At 38.7% G+C, this 19,556-nt stretch overlaps 1 protein-coding gene across 1 annotated transcript in view; it reads left to right on the top strand.

Moving 5' to 3' along the window:
* NIBAN1 (niban apoptosis regulator 1) overlaps positions 1-19,556 on the top strand; it is a 199,994-nt gene that overhangs the window by 90,570 nt on the left and 89,868 nt on the right. The window contains exon 5 of the mRNA XM_044672000.1: positions 3,251-3,418. Coding sequence (XP_044527935.1) covers positions 3,251-3,418 — 168 coding nt within the window. The remainder of the gene's footprint in view (positions 1-3,250; positions 3,419-19,556) is intronic.

Here is a 19,556-nt window from a genome sequence, read left to right as displayed (position 1 = left end):
TCCTTCCTTCCTTCCTTCCTTCCTTCCTTCCTTCCTTCCTTCCTTCCTTCCTTCCTTCCTTCCTTCCTTCCTATTTTTTAAAATCTCTTTGGGATATAATGGCATTGCTGGGTCAAAGGGTATGCACAATTTTATAGCCCTTTAGGCATAGCTCCATATTCTACTTCAGAAAGGTTAGATTAGTTCACAACTCACCCAACAGTATATTAGTGTCCTAATTTTCCCATATCCCCTCCAACACTTGTTTTTTAATCTGGTAAATATGGAGTGGTACCTCAGAGTTGTTTTAATTTGCATTTCTCTAATCATCTGTAACTTTAGATAGTTTTTTCATATGACTATAGATAGCTTTGATTTCTTCCTCTGAAAACTGCCTTTTCATGTCCTTTGATCATTTATCAATTGGGGAATGACTCTTATAAATTTAAATCAGTTCTCTATATATCTGAGAAATGAGACCTTTATCATTAAATTAGAGAAAGATGCCATAAAAAATTTCTCCCAGTTTTCTGAATTACCAAGTCTTGGTGATTCTATCTCCTTAACATCTTTGGCATCCTTCTCCTTTTGGCTGCTTACATGACCATAACCTTCACTTGATCTTTATAACCTCTCATTTTTCCCCTAGAAAAACAAATATTTTATTGACTTTTTAAATCATATTTTATTTTTTGTCAATTATATATAAAAACTATTTTTCACAATTTCATGCTCCAAATTATCTCCCTCTCTTCCTCAATTCCCCACCCCCCATGACAGTAAGCAATTTGATATAGGTTACAAATGTGTAATAATGCAAAACATTTTTTCCATTAGTCATATTGTAGAAGACACATATTCAAAAAAATCAGGAAGAAAAAAAAGAAAAAATGCTTTGATCTTCATTCAGATCCCATCAGTTCTTCTTCTTTTTAATCCCTACTTTTTGTCTTAGGTTAATACTAAATATAGGTTCCAAGTCAGAAGAGTGGTAAGGGCTAGGCAATTAGAGCTAAGTTATTTGACTAGGGTCACCCAGCTAGGAAGTGTCTGGGGTCAAATTTGAACCCAGGTCATCCCAACTCTTGGTCTGACTCTCTCTATACTGAGCCACCTGACTGCTCCTATATTGATATTTCTAAAGCACAGATTTGACCATGTTAAATTCCTATCTCTTTCCTATACAAGAAGCTTCAGGAAATATTGACTCCATAATTAACTACAAATTCCTTCTGTTTGGCATTTAATTCCCTCATAGTCAAATTCCAATTTATCTTGCCAGACTGATTTCAAATTATTCTTCATTAAGCACTCTACATTCCAGCTAAACTGGCGTCCTTGCTGTCTTCTGTACATGGCTCATATAGGTTGTGTCCCATACCTGGAATGCTTCCATCAACTTCTTCAGATACCTCTTTAGAGTTCTGTAAATAGATTGTGATATCATTAAGCCAAAAAGCAATAGTCCTAGTGCAAGACTTGTAAATGGAAGGTCCTGGGTTCAAGTCCGGCCTCAGACACTTCCTAGCTGTGGACCCTCAAGTCACTTACCTCCAGTTGCCCAGCCCTTATCCCACTCTTCTGCCTTGGAACTGATACTTGTATTGATTCTAAGACAGAAGGTAAGAATTTTTAAAGAAAAGGGAATATTCATATTCCCTTTCTGCCTTTGCATATTCTCCAAATTCCTTCCCATGCCTAGAATGCTTTCCTTCCTCATCTTTTTCTCTTGGAATCCTTATTTCCTTTCAAGGTCTAATTGAGCGTCATCTCTTACATGAGGCAGTTCCTGACCACTCTCCCTTTGGTGTTAGTGCTCTCTCTCCTCTACTATTTTGAATGTTTTATATTTATTTATTCATAGATATACCTGCTATACATATGTTCCTTGAGGGCAGGGGCTGTTTTGCTTTTTGTCTTTGTATCCCTAGTACCTAGCATAGTACCTGGAATACAGAAGGCCTTTAATAAAAACCTGTTCAACTTAATTGGGAATATATATGACCTTAGTCGTGACTCAGCTCTTTGATCCTCTATTTCCTCATTTTAAAAAATGGACCTGTTTCCCCATATATTAACAATGGAGCTAATAATACTTTATGGGATAGAATACAGGCGCCTTGAAGGCTGGGACAGCATTTGCCCTTTTTTGCTTCTCCTTTGCTTATGGTTAGTGCTGAATAATGTGTAGGATGTTGCATTAGTGTTTCAGGGAGACACAAAATTTAGGTAAGACTATATTTTTGCCCTAATGGAGCTTACAGTCAAACAGTGGAATATGATACACAAATGATTATAATGCAAAATACTCCAAGGTAGCTATTGAAGGGTCATTACCAGAAGGCCACCCAGTATTCTATTGTAGTATATAATCTTCAAAGAAAGAGAGGAATCATTTAAATGTATTAACAAAATCTAAACATAATGGGAAGGGGGAAATCATAATAAGGAAGACAGAATAGTAGGTAGGATCATCATCAGTTTGCTCTGGAAATGGGACTTTTAAGGAAAGTTTGAGTCCTTTAAAATTGCACTAAATAGGGGCAACTGGATAAGTGGGTAGAGAGCTCAACCTAGAGATGGAAAGTCCTGGGTTCAAATTCATCTCAGATACTGCCTAGCTGTACGACCCTGGGCAAGTCACTTAATTCCAGTTGCCGACCCCTTATTGTTCTTCTGTCTTGGAACCGATACTTAATATTGATGCTAAGACAGAAGGTAGGGGTTAAAAAACCAACTGCACTGAATAGAATTAGACATTAGAGTCTATAAATGCATATGTGTAGGCTCCTAGTATCTCAAGAGCTCAAAGGAATCTTAGTGGTCAACTTGTCCCTTTCAGACCCAAATTACAATTTCCTTGACAAGTGACCACTGAGACTTTGCTGAAGACCACTAGTAGAGGGGAACCCATTAATTACTTCCCTAGGCAATTATTCCCAAGGCAATCCATTCTACTTTTTTAATTGTTGAAAAGTTTTTTCTTTATACCCAGTCTACATTGGCCTCTTTAAATCTTCTACCATACATGTTTAAAGAGATGGTCATGTACCATCTCTTCCTTGGGCTAGATGACTTGTTGAGACTTGGGACCGATATTTTTCCATCTTTCGTAAAAAAAATTTTGAACAAATTTTGGTTTTCCCAGCATCTTAAATTTCTATCATTTCCCCCCCAAAAAAATGAAGCATTAATGTTCTAAATGAAATATAACTTCTAATTTCCTAAGTTTTTATTTCATGTCTGTTTTTTCCCCCAAAACATTCTTCAGCATCCAGTGAAAAGGAGAATTCTCAGCCCTTCGTTGTTTTACCAAAAGAATTCCCAGTGTACTTGTGGCAGCCCTTTCTCAGACACAACTACTTCTGCTTCCAAGATTCAGGAGCCCAAAAACAGTTCAGCGCTCTACTGAATGACTGCATTCGGCATCTAAATCACGGTAGGTGCCACCTCTTTTTTCTTTCTTCTTCTTCCTCTTTTCTCCTGACACTTCCTTCCCTCTTCCTCTAAGCCCTCTGCCCAGCCCAACGACACATTTCAGGCTGGCCACAGAGACGCAGATTGTAAGAGGAGTTACTTCCTCCTCAGTTCTCTGAAACAGCACGTTGCTATGGGAAACCCGAGTTTGAGTCATATGTGTAAAGCTTCCTACCTTTGTGATTTTGGACAACTGGCTGAACCACTCAGAGCTTTGGTTTCCTCATAAGCCAGATGATATTTATGATAACCATCTTGACTACTTGACGAGATTGTTCTGAGCAAAGAGCTTTGTAAAGTCCTGTGTAAATCTGGCTTGATTAATCATAATAAGAATTATAGTATATCAATTTCTGGTAGATCCAGCCCCCATGGAGCTCCTGAGTCAGATGAGCCTTCATGGTGAAGATGAAACAGAGAGGGAAATAAAGGCTTGTGATTCTGGGACTAGTTCAGACTGTTTACCAATTGACATTCTGTATTGACTAACATCATTCTCCTTCTTCTTGGTTCCTTGGTACTTTCATCTTTCTGACAACAGGAGTGTTCCAAGCCAGTTGTCAGCAACTCTCATTAATCTTTATGACATTTTTCAATTCTTTTTATTTCCACTTATTAAAGAACAGTCGCTTACTCAAAGTTACACAGCAGTCAATGACATAGCCCCCTGAGTCTAGATCTCCTAATACTTTCCCCAGTCAAATGCTCTTTTGATCACTCATCCTTTAACAGAGAATATGGAAGAATAACATTGGCTCATGTCCATAAAGGATTTCAGTGAGGAGGAAATGACATATATTTAAATGAAGCAATTTATAGCTGGAAGGGACCATGGAGATTATCTAGTTGAATCTCTCATTTTAGAGGTGAGAAAACTAAAGCCCAGGAAGTTGTGTGACAAGTCCAAAGACCCACGGAACTGGGATTTGAATTTCAGATCCTCTGACTCCAAATCCAGTATTTTTTCTAGGGTGTTTGTGAATGTGTATGCGCCAGGGGTGGGGACTTCTTCGAACTCCAGAAATCAGAGGTGATACAGTAGAATGCTAGACCTGGAATCAGGAAGATCTAAGTTCAAATCCAACTTCGGATACTTATTGGCTTTATTGCCCTGGCTAAGTGACTTACTCTCTATTTGCCTCAGTTTCCTCAACTGTAAAAGGGGGATAATAATAGCACCAGTGTTGTTATGAGGATCATATGAGATTTTGTTTATAAAGCACTTGCACAATGCCTGGCACAGAGTAGGTACTTCACAAATACTTTTTCTCCCTCCCCCCATTTATTATGGATCTAGGGGCATATCACTTCATCCCATTTTACCTATATTTTCTAACACAGCTGATTTGCCCGAGTGTGTCTGAATGTTTAGGGGTTTCCCCTAAAGTCAGACTGAAATAGAAAGCATTTGTCTCATGAAAAATCAATGAGTCACTGATGACAAATCTCCACCTTTTACTTCTTCCTTGGGTGTTCCGTTGCCCTGTGAATGGAAAGAAAAGCTGAAAGGGGATGAAGAGAGAGAAGGAAGCACATAATGTTACCTTACTGTGCCATAGCAACTGAATAACAGAGGGCATCATTATACCCCAATGACCCATCTGGTGCATTACAAAAAAAGATACTCTTGTTTCTCTGCTCCCTCCTGGTGCACCAGCCTCTGAAGCCAAAGAGAACCCCACATCCTGCCATATTTGGTTTCCTATAATACCATTAGCCACCAAACACTCTTGTGCCCAAGGCCAAAGTCTAGTATCAACAAGCAATTGTTAATTAAGAACTAAGACTGTGACATTTCAACAGGGAGTGATTGCCTGGATCAAGCCAGATAAACCTTTCTGCCTTCTTCCTTTTGTGCACTTAATAGGAAGTCCTCCCGAAGCACTCTTTTGGGCTCTGGTTAGCCTTCATTTTGGGCTCCATTTATGGAAGATGACCATAGATCCCAAGACATGGCTCTGCTCTCCAGCTTATTATCAAAGGCAGAAATGAAATGAGGCTCAATCAGGTTTCTCTGGCACTGGGTAACATTCCTTTGCCTTGAGGCCAGTCTGCCTTCATTGAAGCCTTTATACTGGCTTCATGTGGTTTGGCAAGACCTCCAGCCATAACCAAAGGCTACCATGTTACTAGAGAACGACAGGGAACAATCCTTTACTGTCATGAGGCTGGGGATGACCTCATGGGTCTTTCCCCACCTCCCTCTCCTGTTTCTGTTTTTGAAAGTACAAGGGGACAACTCATCTTTTGTTGAGGTAGGTCTGGATTGCTGGGTGACTTTTTCTGTTCCAATAAGTCACTCAACATCCCCACACATCACCTGTTCCTTGGAGGCAAGACACATGATTTGCCAATGGTTCACATTGTTTTTATGAGTTTAGAGATCTTATGGATAAAGATGGAACATCTAGTTGTTACAGTGGATAGAGCAATGGACTTGGAAACAGGAAGATAAGAGTTATATGGGTTGTAGATACTTGCAAATTGTGTGAATCTGGGTAAGTCATTTAACCTCTATCTGCCTCAGTTTCCTCATCTATAAAATGGGCACATAATAACACCTTCTTCCAAGAGTGGTGGTGAGGATAAAATAAAATAATATTCATAAAGTACTTTGCAAACTTTAAAGTATTAAATACCAGCTATTATACTTGAAAAAATGTGGAATAAGTTTAAAGAAACTGTATTGATATGCTTCATATTTTGTGGATAGAATGCTCCGTTTGGACTTGGGCAGACATGGGCTCAGTCCTCTTTCAGCTATTAGTTGTGTGAGAAGGGGCAAGCCATTCATCTTGTCCAACACCAGTTTCCTCTTTTGTTTGTTGTTATAAAATTGTTTTTTAGTCCTGTCTGATTCCTCCTGACCCCATTTGGATTTTTCTTGGCAAAGTTATTGGAGTAGTTTGCCATTTCCTTCTTTAACTCATGAGGAAACAGGCAAATAAGTGTGACTTGCCCAGGATCACACAGCTAGTCAATGTCTGAGGCCAGATTTCAACTCAGGAAGATGAGTCTTCCTGACTTCAGTCCAGGAACTCTATCCACTGAGCCACTTGGCTGCCCATTTGTTAAATGGACATAATCATACCCAAAGTACCTTACTCATAGTGCTGTTACTAGGGTCAAATGAGAAGATGGATAGATAGCACTTTGCATGGCACTATATAAATGTTAAGGAAGAGGTAGGGTCTGTATTGTTGGAAGGAATACCCATATTAATGAAAGTAGAGATCCATTGAAATATCAAAGTATAAATGGCAGCTGTTTATTATTAGAATTATTATGAATTTACTTGTCAATCAGACATACTCCTCTCATTTGTTTTATTTTATTTTAAACTTACCTTTTGTCTTAGAATCACTACTATGTATCATTTTCCAAGGCAGAAGAGTGGTAAGGGCTAGGCAATGGGGGTTAAGTGACTTGCCCAGGGTCACACAGCAAGGAAGTGTCTGAGGCTAGATTTGAAGTCAGGACCTCCTATCCCTAGACCTGGCTTTCAACCCACTGAGCCACTCAGCTGCCTCCACTCCTCTCATTTTATAATGAGGACATTGAATAAAAATTGACTGGGGCAATTAACGACTGGTTTCTAGGAAATTTTCTCTTTCTCCCACTGGAGTAGAATTCCAAAGACATTCTATTTTCTAGAATAGTGCGTGACGTCCGGGAAGGGCAGGACTCGGGACTTGTGGTGTTACAACTAGTATATATGTAAAAATGCTTTGCAAAGGATAGAGCACTCAACAATAGCAAAACTGGTTTATTTTCTTACTCTTTGTTATTATCTTGCTTTTTAATTTAGTGAGCAGGTTGGAATTCTTGTTTATTTATCTGTTTTAATGGCACAATTATTGTGGTGTATGTAGGGTAGGGGACGAAGGAGAAGTGCCATTGGAGACTCCCACGATCTTTTCTCTTGCTGATGTTATGTTTATATAATATGTCACATATTATAATAGAACATCACATTGATAAAATATTAATATTTAATCATCCTATTGATATCAATTTATTAGATCACAAACTATAAAATTATATAAATAAAATGGACAAATAGTGAATATAACAAATAATAATATAATAGAACTTACTATATAATTAAGAGTAGCTCCTTTATAAGAAATGATCCTTTATACAAAAAGTTCAAGACTTACTATGTAGAGAACAATGGTCATATCACATCTCCACATACGACAAGGCTGCATATTACAAGGTTGGCTTGGTGAATAGAGTGCGCTGCAGTTTGAGTCAGGAAGAGTTTGGATTCTACCTCAGACATTCACTAGCTACATGACTCCAAACAAGGCATTTATTTAACCTTTCAGCCTCAGTTTCTTCATCTATAAAATTGAGACAATAATAGCACATACCTCACAGGGTGGTTATGGGGATCAAGCTACAGATATAATATCTGTAAAGTGATCTATCAATCTAGAAGCACAATAAATATGTTAGCGATATTTTTTGAAATCGATAAAAGAACTGATGTATCGAATTTGCAGTAGCCAAGGGGACATCTCTGTTTTGCTTAAATTCCATTGTTTAAACCTGAAAGGTATATATAAATGTTACTTATTCATTTTTGTGTTTATATCGCAGGGACCCAGCTTAGTGCCTTATGTTAAAAAAAAAATGTTACTATAATATAGAACTCCATGACTTAGACCCAAATCTACCAGAAACAGTTTTATTTCATTTTCCATTCATTTATACCCAAGCCATTTCTAGCTTGAACAAAGTATCCAGAGCAGCATAATGACTCACTACACCAAGAAGATTTCAGGTAACATTTATATTAAGAATCTTGAACTGGAAAAATGTATCTTAAAGTACAGCCTGGATTAACATTCCAGAACTGAGCAATCATATCTCTTATCCACTTATTCTTGGAGCACTTAGAGAAATCAGTGGGGTTCCTCCTGTAGATCTATATCAATAATTCAAACTGAATAAGAGGCAGTTTAGAATGCTTCCTTTTGAATGGAAGAAGGTATTTCTCAAGGGGTAGATTCTCATCTAGTCCCTCCAGGGGTTGCTTTTAGATGGATCAATATCCTGGTCAATACCTGCTGCTGGGGAAATGCAGTGTTCTTATCTAGATTAGAAGAATGCGATATCAAACATCTGGTTGTCACCCTTAAGCCATTCACCTAATAAAAGATTCTTTTTCCTTTTTTCCAGACCTACCCAAGTTACATTTCCAAGGAGCTTTTCCTTGTCTGGAAAAGGCTTTAGAGCAAAACACTTCTTACTATTTCTAGAGAAACTGAAAAGGAGGCTTTAATAATACTTCCACACTTGCATATAGTAAACATTTAATAAATGGATGATAAAGCAAATGCTTGATGAATAGAATTGAATTTCTATTTCTTAAAGTTTATAAAGTGCTTTTCATACAAAGTAAAATTGGCAGAACAGGTTCTGATATCCTGATTTTACAGTCGGGAAAATGGGCATCCAGAAAAGTTTAATGACTTACACAAGATGACACATTTAACTTAAAGTTCAGTTTTTTTTTTTAACCAGGTTAGACATTTGGTTTTTGCATCCCTCCCTAATCAAGTTATTGGTGGCATTTAGTTTTTTAACCCATACTTTATGTTTCAGAATTAATACTAAGCATTGGTTTCAGGGAGAAGAACAATAAAGACTAGGCAATGAGAATTAAGTGACTTGCCCAGGGTCACACAACTAGGAAGTGTCTGTGGCCAGATTTAAACCCAGGTCCTCTCCTCTCCAGGACTGGCTCTCTATTCACCGAACCACCTAATTGCCTCTTGCAACCTCCCCTTCTTCCAAATAAAAATAGAGGAACAGATAAAAATAAAACAAAAACCCAGAGTCCTATGATTCTGGAGTAGATAGCATATCATATGCTTTTTGGAGCCTACCTACTATGTGCAAGTATTTGATAAATATTTGTTGATTGATTATTTGATGACTAATTTATTGGGACCTGAGAGGGGCTTTTTAAGACAGGCACAGAGATAAGGTCTTTAGGCAACAAGATCAATAAAGTTTCAGAGTGCAGGGGGCAGCTGGGTAGCTCGGTGGATTGAGAGCCAGGCCTAGAGATGGGAGGTCCTAGGTTCAAATCCAGCCTCAGACACTTCCCAGCTGTGTGATCCTGGGCAAGTCACTTGACCCCCATTGCGTAGCCCTCACCACTCTTCTGCCTTGGAGCCAATACATAGTATTGACTCCAAGATGGAAGGTAAGGGCTTTAAAAAAAGCTTTAGAGTGTAAAGATACTCCTTTCATGTCATCACAAATTTGTTTGTGCCATTTAATTTTTGCTTTGATCAGTCATCTCTAAAATGCCAAGAGTTGTGACTATTACAACCATGTGGTTTTTTTTTTAATAAAAATTGGAAATGTTTATGCATTTATGTCTTGGATAATTTTAACATTTTCTGAGCTTGTCTAGAATCCTTTTTAATTATCTAGTGGGTAATATTTAAATGGTGACTGATTAGTTAGATGAATGGAGGATGTGTATTAACATCATGTTGCTGAGCCCTTTGAAATCTTTTACTGAAATGAAAAAAGGTTTCTTATGGCAGCACCAAGAAGCTGTAATACCAGGGGAGTAGAAAGCTTGAAGAATACTGGGAAAAAGTATTTTTGTAACTAATCATATCAACATATTAAGCTTTTATAGGACTGATTGGCACAAATAAAACCCTAAATTATTAAAAAGAAATCACAGTTTAATTTCCCTTCTGTAGCAGAGGCATGCTGCATCCTTCCCATACTCTTTGCTGAACTGAACTTCCTCTTTTTTTGTCACATAGAGAAAGGGAAGGAAAGGGAATGAACATTTATAATATATGGTACCTACTATGTACCAGGCACTCTTATAAGTTTTTTGTTGTTGTTGTTGTTTGGTTTTTTTTTACAAATATGATCTTATTTTACTCTCACAATAACCCTGAGAGGTAGTTGTTGTTATTACCCCATTTTACGATTGGGGAAACTGAGGCAGACAGGTTAAATGACTTGCCCAAAGTCACATAGCTAAGCATCTGAGGATGAATTTGAATTCAGATCTTCCTGACTCCAGGTCCTGAGATCTATCCATGGCACCACCTACCTGCCTCAGTATCCTCTACAGCTTAAATACTGTTCTTAACCCCCCTTAGGCTATGTGATTCCCCTTTAGGTTTTTGGAAACTTAAGCTCACCTTTCATAGGTTTATAGCTCTTGTTGCTATTGTTGTCCAGCTGTGTCCAACTCTTTGTGACCCCATTTGGGGTTTTTTGGGCAAATATACTAGAGTGGTTTGCCATTTTCTTTATCAGCTCATTTTACAGATGAGGAAAGTGAGACCAACAGGGTTAAGTGACTTGACTACAATCACATAGTTAGTGAGTGTCTGAGGCCAGATTTGAACTTGAGTATGTGAGTCTTTCTCTATCCGGCACTCTATCCACTGCATTTCTTAGTTGCCTATGGAAGGGACCATAGACATGGTCATAGACATAGACATAGGTCAGACAATTAATCTGACCCTAATATTTATGGGTGAGAAAACTGAGATAATGGGTGATTAAATAATTTGCTTTAATGTAAAATAGTGGCAAGAACCCTCAACTGAGATTTAAGGAATTGTAGTTTTTATTTTAAAACCCTTAGTTTCTGTCTTAGAATCAATAGTGCATATTAGTTCCAAGGCAGAAGAGTGGTAAAGGCTAGACAGTAGGAGTTAACCTCAGGGTTACCCAGCTAGGAAGTATCTAAGGCCAGATTTGAACCCAGGACCTCCCTTTCCTAGACCTGGCTCTCCATCCATTGAGTCACCTAGCTGTTCCTTGAGGGATTTTAATCCTAGCTTTACCATTAACTAACTGTAACTATGAGTGATGTGATTCAATTCCATAAACATTTCTTGAGTATTCAGTATGTGTAATGTACTGCTCTTGGTGCTATTGGTACAAATGTAGCACCCCTAACCTGCACCCTGGCTATTTCCCCAGTTTTCACTCAGTTTGGCAGCTGGGATCCATCAGGAAGCAGCTGACTACTACTGCTGTCATGGTGCTGTAGATAATCTTGAGGAACTGGTTTTTCTAATAATGTCCATCATCAGCCAACACTGATATGCTCCCTCATTGTTTATCCATTAGAGTAAATTAGTTTTGGGGCAGCTGGGTAGCTCAGTGGAGTGAGAGTCAGGCCTAGAGACAGGAGGTCCTAGGTTCAAACCTGGCCTCAGCCACTTCCCAGCTGTGTGACCCTGGGCAAGTCACTTGACCCCCATTGCCCACCCTTACCACTCTTCCACCTATGAGACAATACACCGAAGTACAAGGGTTTAAAAAAAAAATAGTTCGATAGAGTAAATTAGTTTTTTCAAAAGGGTATTTGTTTGCAAGAAGAGCTGTACCGAAATAGCCCTCCAAAATGGGGGAAGAGTATCCCTCCCCTTGCCTTCACAAGATCCCCAGGAAGAATAGGCTGAAACTTTGAGAGCACATGTAGCCAAGGAGTAACATTCAATTCCTGCTTCCTGGAAGCCCTTTTATTCCCCTTTGTGGAATCTTCATCAAGCTCACTTTAGGTGTAGCTCTTTGCTAGACTCTAAGGATCAGGACCCTTATAGATCCCTGAAGTTGCCTTTCACTGGTGAGTTTAATATGCTCTTAGCTCCTGCTGCAAACATTGCTATTAGTCACTGGGGCTCTGGGGACATTGCTTTAAACCTTCACTAAGATGGAACTAGAGGGAGAATGAACCCTCTCTATGGTTTATCTATCAGTTTTGCAGTAGAGAATAAGAGATGAACAGAGATGACTAGGATATAAATATCTAGGAGAGTTCTAGAGATTTGAGGAGTGATGGATAAATTCTAGCTGGTGCCATGGGTGAAGGTTTAATAAAAGAAATAGAGTCTGAACTGGTCCTTAAAGAAGGACATGATGAAGGCATGACTCACCTTGGAGACTGATGTTGTAGTTTAGTCATTTCAGCCACATCCGACTCTTCATGACCCCATTTGGGGTTTTCATGCTGAAGATACTGAAGTGGTTTATCATTTCCTTCTCCAGCTCATTTTACAGATGAGGAAACTGAGGCAAACAGTTACGTGGTTTGCCCACGGTTTCACTGTTAGTAAGTATCTGAGGCAAGATTTGAACTCCTGAAGACGAGTCTTCCTGACTCCAGGCCCAGCACTCTATCCACTTTGGCTCCTTCATCCGAGCCAGAAAACCACCTTCCACAGCGTCATGCTCATTCTCTTACATGATGCTTCATCTCCCATCTCCATGCCTTTGCAATGACTGTTCCTTCTGCCTGAAATGTGCTCATTCTTCACCATCCATTATAGTACTTAGTTTCCTTCAGGACTCAGTTCAAGAATCACCTTCTACATGAAGCATTTTCTGATATCTCTAGCTCTTAGTTTCTTCTCTTCAAAATCACCATACATCTATTTTGAAAGTAACTTGCACTTTCCTATATATAGACTTGTTATCTCCCTGGGCTAGAATGTAAGCTTTTTGAAGGCAGAAATTATTTAACTTTTCTCATGGTGTGTGGCACATAGTGGGTGCTTGTTGAATAATTGATTGAATAATAAAATATTCTGCATTTGTTATCAGATTTGACCATCAAAACAACCCTGTGATGTAGGTGCTTTTGTCCCCATTTTATAGATGAAGAACTAGAGGCAAATGGATTAGAGACAGCTGGAGGTTAAATGATTTGCTCAGGGTTACACAACAAGTAGGTGTCAGAGGCAGAATTATATTCATGATTCTAAGTGCAGTACTCTAGTCATTAGGCTACCCAGCCTGGAATTATGCCTCAAAGGAAAGCCAAGGGCCCAGGTAGAGATATGATAGAGCCACCAGGGAGGATGTTTTAGATAAAGCACTTGGACTTGGAGTTTGGAATACCTGGGTTTGAATAGGACCTCAGATTCTTACTAGCTATGTGTCTAGGTGAGTAAGAGAGTCACTTAAACTCACATAGCCTCAGTTTCCTCATCTGTAAAATGAAGGAGTTGGACTACATGATTTCAAAAGTCCTCTCCAGCTCTAAATGTATAATTCCCAAGATCCCTTGATCTGTTCCTCTATGGGAAAGAGAGAGTGGTTGAAGAGAGGAAAGCTTTGAATTCAGAGAAAGGGAGTTGAGAGAATTCATTTCAGATAGCTTTGAGTTCCGTCAGGAAAATTACAACTTTGCTGGCCCTCAATTTCCTCATCAATAAATAAATGAATGAAAAATATTTACTAATCATCTGTTAAGTGGCAGGCTCTATATTAAGATTGATATATAAATACAAAACAAAGGCAGTTCCTGATGACAAGGAGCCTATATTCCTATGGGGGAGACAACACACAAAGAAGAGTGGTAGTGAGAGAGGTACATTTTGGTCAGGAAACTTTCAGGCATGGTGAATGGGGTCATAGGACAATAAATTGACAAGACCTACCCAAGAACAGTGGTAGAGTAGAAATGATCATGCTTTATGGTCCCAGAGGAAAAGTTGGAAGTTGGAAGAAAGGGGATACACTAAGGTGACTGGTGAGGAGAAGATGGCTGGAAGGAAGGGAATCAAATGAACCATGGAAGTTGGGGCTTTTGTGAAATGCTGGTCTGAGAAAAGCAGTCTCTAGTTAAGGAAAACATGGTCAGAGAACAGCCAGTAAAGTGAAGCATGGTGGATGAAACTTTCCTGAAATCGAGTAAAATAAATTAAACCTCTATCTTTGGAATATCTGCATGATCCAAAGTGAAGTGCTGGATAAATTTTAGCTAGTCACATTCATTTGATAAAATCTGAATTCTGAAGATATTCAGTGCATTTGCTACATGCTATCTTGGCTTTATTTTGTATTTTGTCAGATGGGATAAATATACTATAATTTTTCATTTAAACATGTTCATATAAAATAGTTAATGGTGATACTTGTTCCCCAGCCAAGTCATGTATGTATTCCAAAATTCAAACCGTTCCCCATTTCCAGTTGGCTGGATCATCCAGTTTAATGAACTGTTATTCCAAGGAAGATTATGTTGCACAGGAAAACACAAATCGAAGTCCTTCAGTTAGATTTTAGTTGGTTAATGCCACATTTTAACATTATTTATGACTATGGTTTGGCTTTAAGTACCTTCTACTTTCCAAATAACCCAAGGATAACAAACTGAAAGAATACAATTTCATCAAGGATGATTAAAAAAAAAGTTCTTGCTTTCTCTGGCCCATTCAGGACTTAGTATGTATGTAGGAATTGAGTTCATTTTTTGCATGAAGCTTTCTATGTGAGGATACTAATTTTATTGTTTAATTCTGTTGAATCCAACAAACACTTAAGCATCTACCATGAAGTACTTTGCTAAGAGATCCAAGACAAAAATGAAATATTCCAGGGGCAGCAGCTAGGTGGCTCAGTGGGTTGAGAGCCAGGCCTAGAGGCAGGAGGTCATTGGTTCAAATCTGGCCTCAAACACTTCCCATCTGTGGCACTTAACCTCCTTAGCCCGGGGATGGCAAACCTATGACACGTGTGCCGTTTTCGATGACACACAGCCGCATACAGAGAAGTATGGGGCCGCATGACGAGGATGAAACTTTTGCTTTAGAGTAGTGTAGATGCTCTGTGCACTATAGATGATAATTCTACCTATATTAATTTACCTATTTTGGTTTATTAAATACAATTCTATATTACAATTCTATATTTTTGTTATTTAAACTATAAATATCACAAAATTATGTTGTTTTTTTCTCGAAGTGACACACCACCTGAGTTATGCTCGATTTTTTGGCTAATTTTGGCACACCAAGCTCAAAAGGTTGCCCATCACTGATCTGGCCCTTCTTCTGCTTTGGAACCAATACACAGAATAGATTCTAAGATGAAAGATATGGGTTTTAAAAAAAATGAAATATTCCCTGCCCACAAGGAGCTTTTATTCTATTAGAAGATACAATAAGCAAAAGTATATAAATAAATATATTTATGAGATCATACATCATACTTTCTTAAGGGGGGAGGAGGAGTATTAAAAATTATTACTTTCAGTAAAATAACAGTAAAAAAACTTTTTAAACATTAAAATAGTTGGTTTGGTTGAAATCATTAGGTTGTTTTTAATCTAATTGCCTAGTCATTAGAACCACAACTCAATGGTTGGTGTACATCTGCAGTCAGCAAACTAAATCATTCATGTAGACAAGAGGTTGGCAAACAGCCAGTAGATGAGGGTCAGCCTGGATGTACCATTTTTTTTTGTAGGGATTTGGCCCACATTCTGTAATTTTTTGACTCCTCATAGATTATAGAACCTAAAGATGACAAATCAGGACAATTACAAATAATATCAGAGAGTCAGGTGGTTTGGGTTAATTCAAAGGAAAAGCTTTCCTGAATTATCTAGATTGGGAGCACCCCAAAATCATAATTTTTTTGTTCTGTTTTACTTTGGCAACCCATAGCCTTTAAATGCACGTAATGTGAGAAGTGAAAGACCATGTGATATGGCTATTTGAAGAGAGTGGTTAGGAGATGGCCAATATGGCCGAAGCTGTTCATTCATACCTCGTTGTAGATAAATGAGGTTAGGAAAATATGCATATCCCTTGGGTGGAGAATGAAAATGAGCCACAGTAATAGAAAGCCGAAAGGGAAAAGGTAATTTGTTGGTCAAAACTGTATGATAATGCTCTTCCTTTCATTGATGTCATCACAAATAAGAAGCTGTTGCTAAAGCTTTGGCTGTGGTTTTATAGGCAATAATTATAGGCTGGCTATCAGTAGAACAGCTTTCTAGAACCTATAGGTTTCCAGAGTGGCCCCATAGAAGCAAGAGGGGGAAAAAAAGGAGAGTTTATTAGAGTGAGGAAAAGAGAGATGAACATTCAGCAAGAAGGAAAATGGTCAAGAAAACCTTGTGACCCAACCAATGTTATACTACATGTTGTAATTATTTATTACTTAGAAGGAAAAGGAGTATGCCGATGAGTAATTGTCTTAAATTTCCTGCTTTCCTTTACATGGAAGAGTAGGTAGTCAGGAAAACTTGGTGTTTAAATATTTTTCTTTTAATCCTTTTTTTTTTTTTTCTGTCTTAATGACAACTCTAAGACAGAAGGGCAAGGGCTAAGCAAAAGGGTTAAGTGACTCGCCCAGGGTCATACAACTAGGAAGTGTAATAGGATATTTGTTAATTAAGAGTTAATTGAGTTGATTAGGAAATAGGATTGATTGCAATAGATAAATAGAGAAATTTTTAGATTTCTTGGGAAGCCATCTCTCCCAATGATCAAAGCAACAGCCTTTCTATATGGGACACAATTATTGGTATACTGTACCAATACCAATAATTTAGAAGGGTTAGAAAACTCTTACAACAGAAGTATGTGAGGCCAGATTTAAATCTAAGTCCTCCTGACTTCAAGCCTGGTGTTCTGTCCACTGAGATCCCTATAGCTGCCCTTTGAATCTTGCCTGATTCACCCTTATTAGTTATTTAACCCTGAGCAAGTCACTGAACCTCTGTGGGCCTCAATTTCTAAATTTGTAAAAGAGGGATGCTAATAGAACAACTATCTTTTACTGAGCTTATAGTCTAGCCAGAGAAGATAATATCTACAAATGGTTATGTACATCTTTACATACAAAATAGGTATAAGGTAATTTAAAAAAACTAATTAGGTAAATTAAAATGCTAATTAATTAATTAATTTTAATTGGTAAAAGAGGAGAAATCTTTTACCTTCTTAGTATCAATTCTAAGACAGAAGAGCAGCAAGGGCTAGGCAACTAGGGTTAAATAACTTGCTCAGAGTCACACAGCTAGGAAATATTCAAGATTTGAACCCAGCTCCATTTGACTCCAGACCTAGTATTCTATCTACTATGCTACCTAGCTGCCCCATGAAGCAGTTATGAAGGGAAGACACTAGGGGCTGGAGGTGTCAGGGAGTGATTAGTGTAGAAGACTACTTGAGATGAGTCATGAAGGATATCAAATATATTAGGAGTCAGAAAGTGAGGAAGGAGCACATTCCAGACATGGGGGTGGGAGATGATAAAGGAAGATCAGTTAAGAAGTCTAGTGTGTAAGTAGGAGAATAATATGTAATAAGGCAAGAAAGGTAGGTTAGGACCAGGTAGAGAAGGGGTTTCGAAGATCAGAAAAATCAGTTTATATTTGATCCTAGGCATAATGAGGAGGCACTATTGTTATTGAATAATGACGTGACATAGTGGAACCTAAACTTTAGGAAAGCCACTTTGGCAGCAGTGTAGAGGAATAGATTTGAGACAAAGAGAACAATTAGGTGATTCTTGTAATATTCTAGGCCAAGGTAATGAACTAAGGTAGTGAATGTGAGAATGGAGAGGACAGATATGAGAAATGTAGAGAAGGAAAAATAAGATTTGGTAACTGGATATTGTTCTTTGTCCTTTGTTGCTTGTTGGTGAGTTGTAGTTAGGTGAGACAGAGTTGTAGAAAGCCATTGGCCTCCGGAGCCATGAAAGGCAAAAACCAAGATGGCTGGTCATGGCCTGGGATACAGTGGATGACTTTGGCATCTTTGACGTCTGTTCAAGCTCTAAGTAATCCATAGTATCTGCTTCAGTTGCCTTCATGACTGTTGGAACAAATTGTTCTAATCCACTCTTTCTATGGGGAGAAATCCTTTCAGATTGGCATAGATATGGCCCCTAATTCACCAGTGAGTTTGTGGCCTGTTGGTAACCCTCAAACCAAGATGGTTTAACCCATCTGCTGAGAAGGTTTTACCAGGGTCTGGCTGCTGTGCATGCTATAGCTCAGTGGTTCCCAAACTTTTTTGGCCTACCGCTCCCTTTCCAGAAAAATATTACTTAGCCCCTTGGAAATTAATTTTAAAAAAATTTTAATAGCAATTAATAGGAAAGATAAATGTACCTGTGGCCTTCACCGCTTTCCTGGATCGCTGCAGCACCCACCAGGGGGCAGTGGCGCCCACTTTGGGAATCACTGCATAGCTTCTTGGAGCCACAGATGAGAGTGGGCAATAGGTAGATACCAAAGGTGGATAGGGAGCTCTGAAAAAGGTTCAGCAAGCCCTCACACCAGAGGTGCTAGTCCTCCCTGACCACCTCACACACCCCAAATGACAGGATATATTATGAGTGAATGAGCAATGGAGGATGACACCAAGGTTACAAATTCGTTGAAAGGATTGTGGTGTCCTAAATAGAATTAGGAAAATTCAGAAGGAAGGTGAGATTTCAGGGGGAAGATAAGGAGTTCAGTTTTGGAAATATTATACTTGAGATTTCTATGAAAGATCCAGTTTGAAATGTCTAATTGAAGGGGCAGCTAGGTGACTCAGTGGATAAAGAACCACATCTGGAAATGGGAGATCCCAGGTTCAAATAAGACTTCAGGCACTTCCTAGTTGTGTGTCCCTGGCCAAGTCACTTAATCCCAATTGCCTGGCCCTAACCACTTTTCCACCTTGGAGTATTGATTATAAGACAGAAGGTAAATGTTTTTTAAAAAAGAAATGTTCATTTGGTAATTGGACAGGGTAGGACTAGAGCTCAGGAGAAAGACTAGAGCTGGCTATATAGATCTGGGAGTTGTAACTACTTAGAGCTGATGGGGTCACAACGGGTATACAGAGAGAGGAGAGCCCAGAACCAAGTTTTGGGGCATACCCCACAGTAGGACAACATGATATTGAGAATGAACCTGTGATGGAGACTGAGGAATGATCAGACAGATAGGAGGAGAATCAAGAGAGAGCAGTCATGAAATCTTGGAGAGAATACCCATTGCCTGGTCGATTAATTTGTAATTCTGTAGTCTGCCCTTCTATTTCCACCTAGATTTTCTAATTCATCTCTACTCATGTATAAAAACTCAAGCAAGGCAATCCTCTTTTTGGTATACTGTCTGCTTTAACAAAATAAAACATTCTGTCCTCCCTGCTTCTGGGTTCCTAATCTGGGCTCGCTCGGCAGAGACGCTAACCAGACAACCAAGACAGCCCCACAGAATTCATGTGGTCAATGACATTTATGACCCGAGCTGACAAGCATTGTTATACAGTCTCTTCCCTCTGGCTCACAGTCACATT

The sequence above is a fragment of the Gracilinanus agilis genome, chromosome 4 (genome assembly GCF_016433145.1).
Source record: "Gracilinanus agilis isolate LMUSP501 chromosome 4, AgileGrace, whole genome shotgun sequence".
In the NCBI taxonomy this organism is placed as follows: Eukaryota; Metazoa; Chordata; class Mammalia; order Didelphimorphia; family Didelphidae; genus Gracilinanus; species Gracilinanus agilis.
Note: the sequence above shows the minus strand (reverse complement) of the source record. Positions and strands in the feature narration are given on the sequence as shown.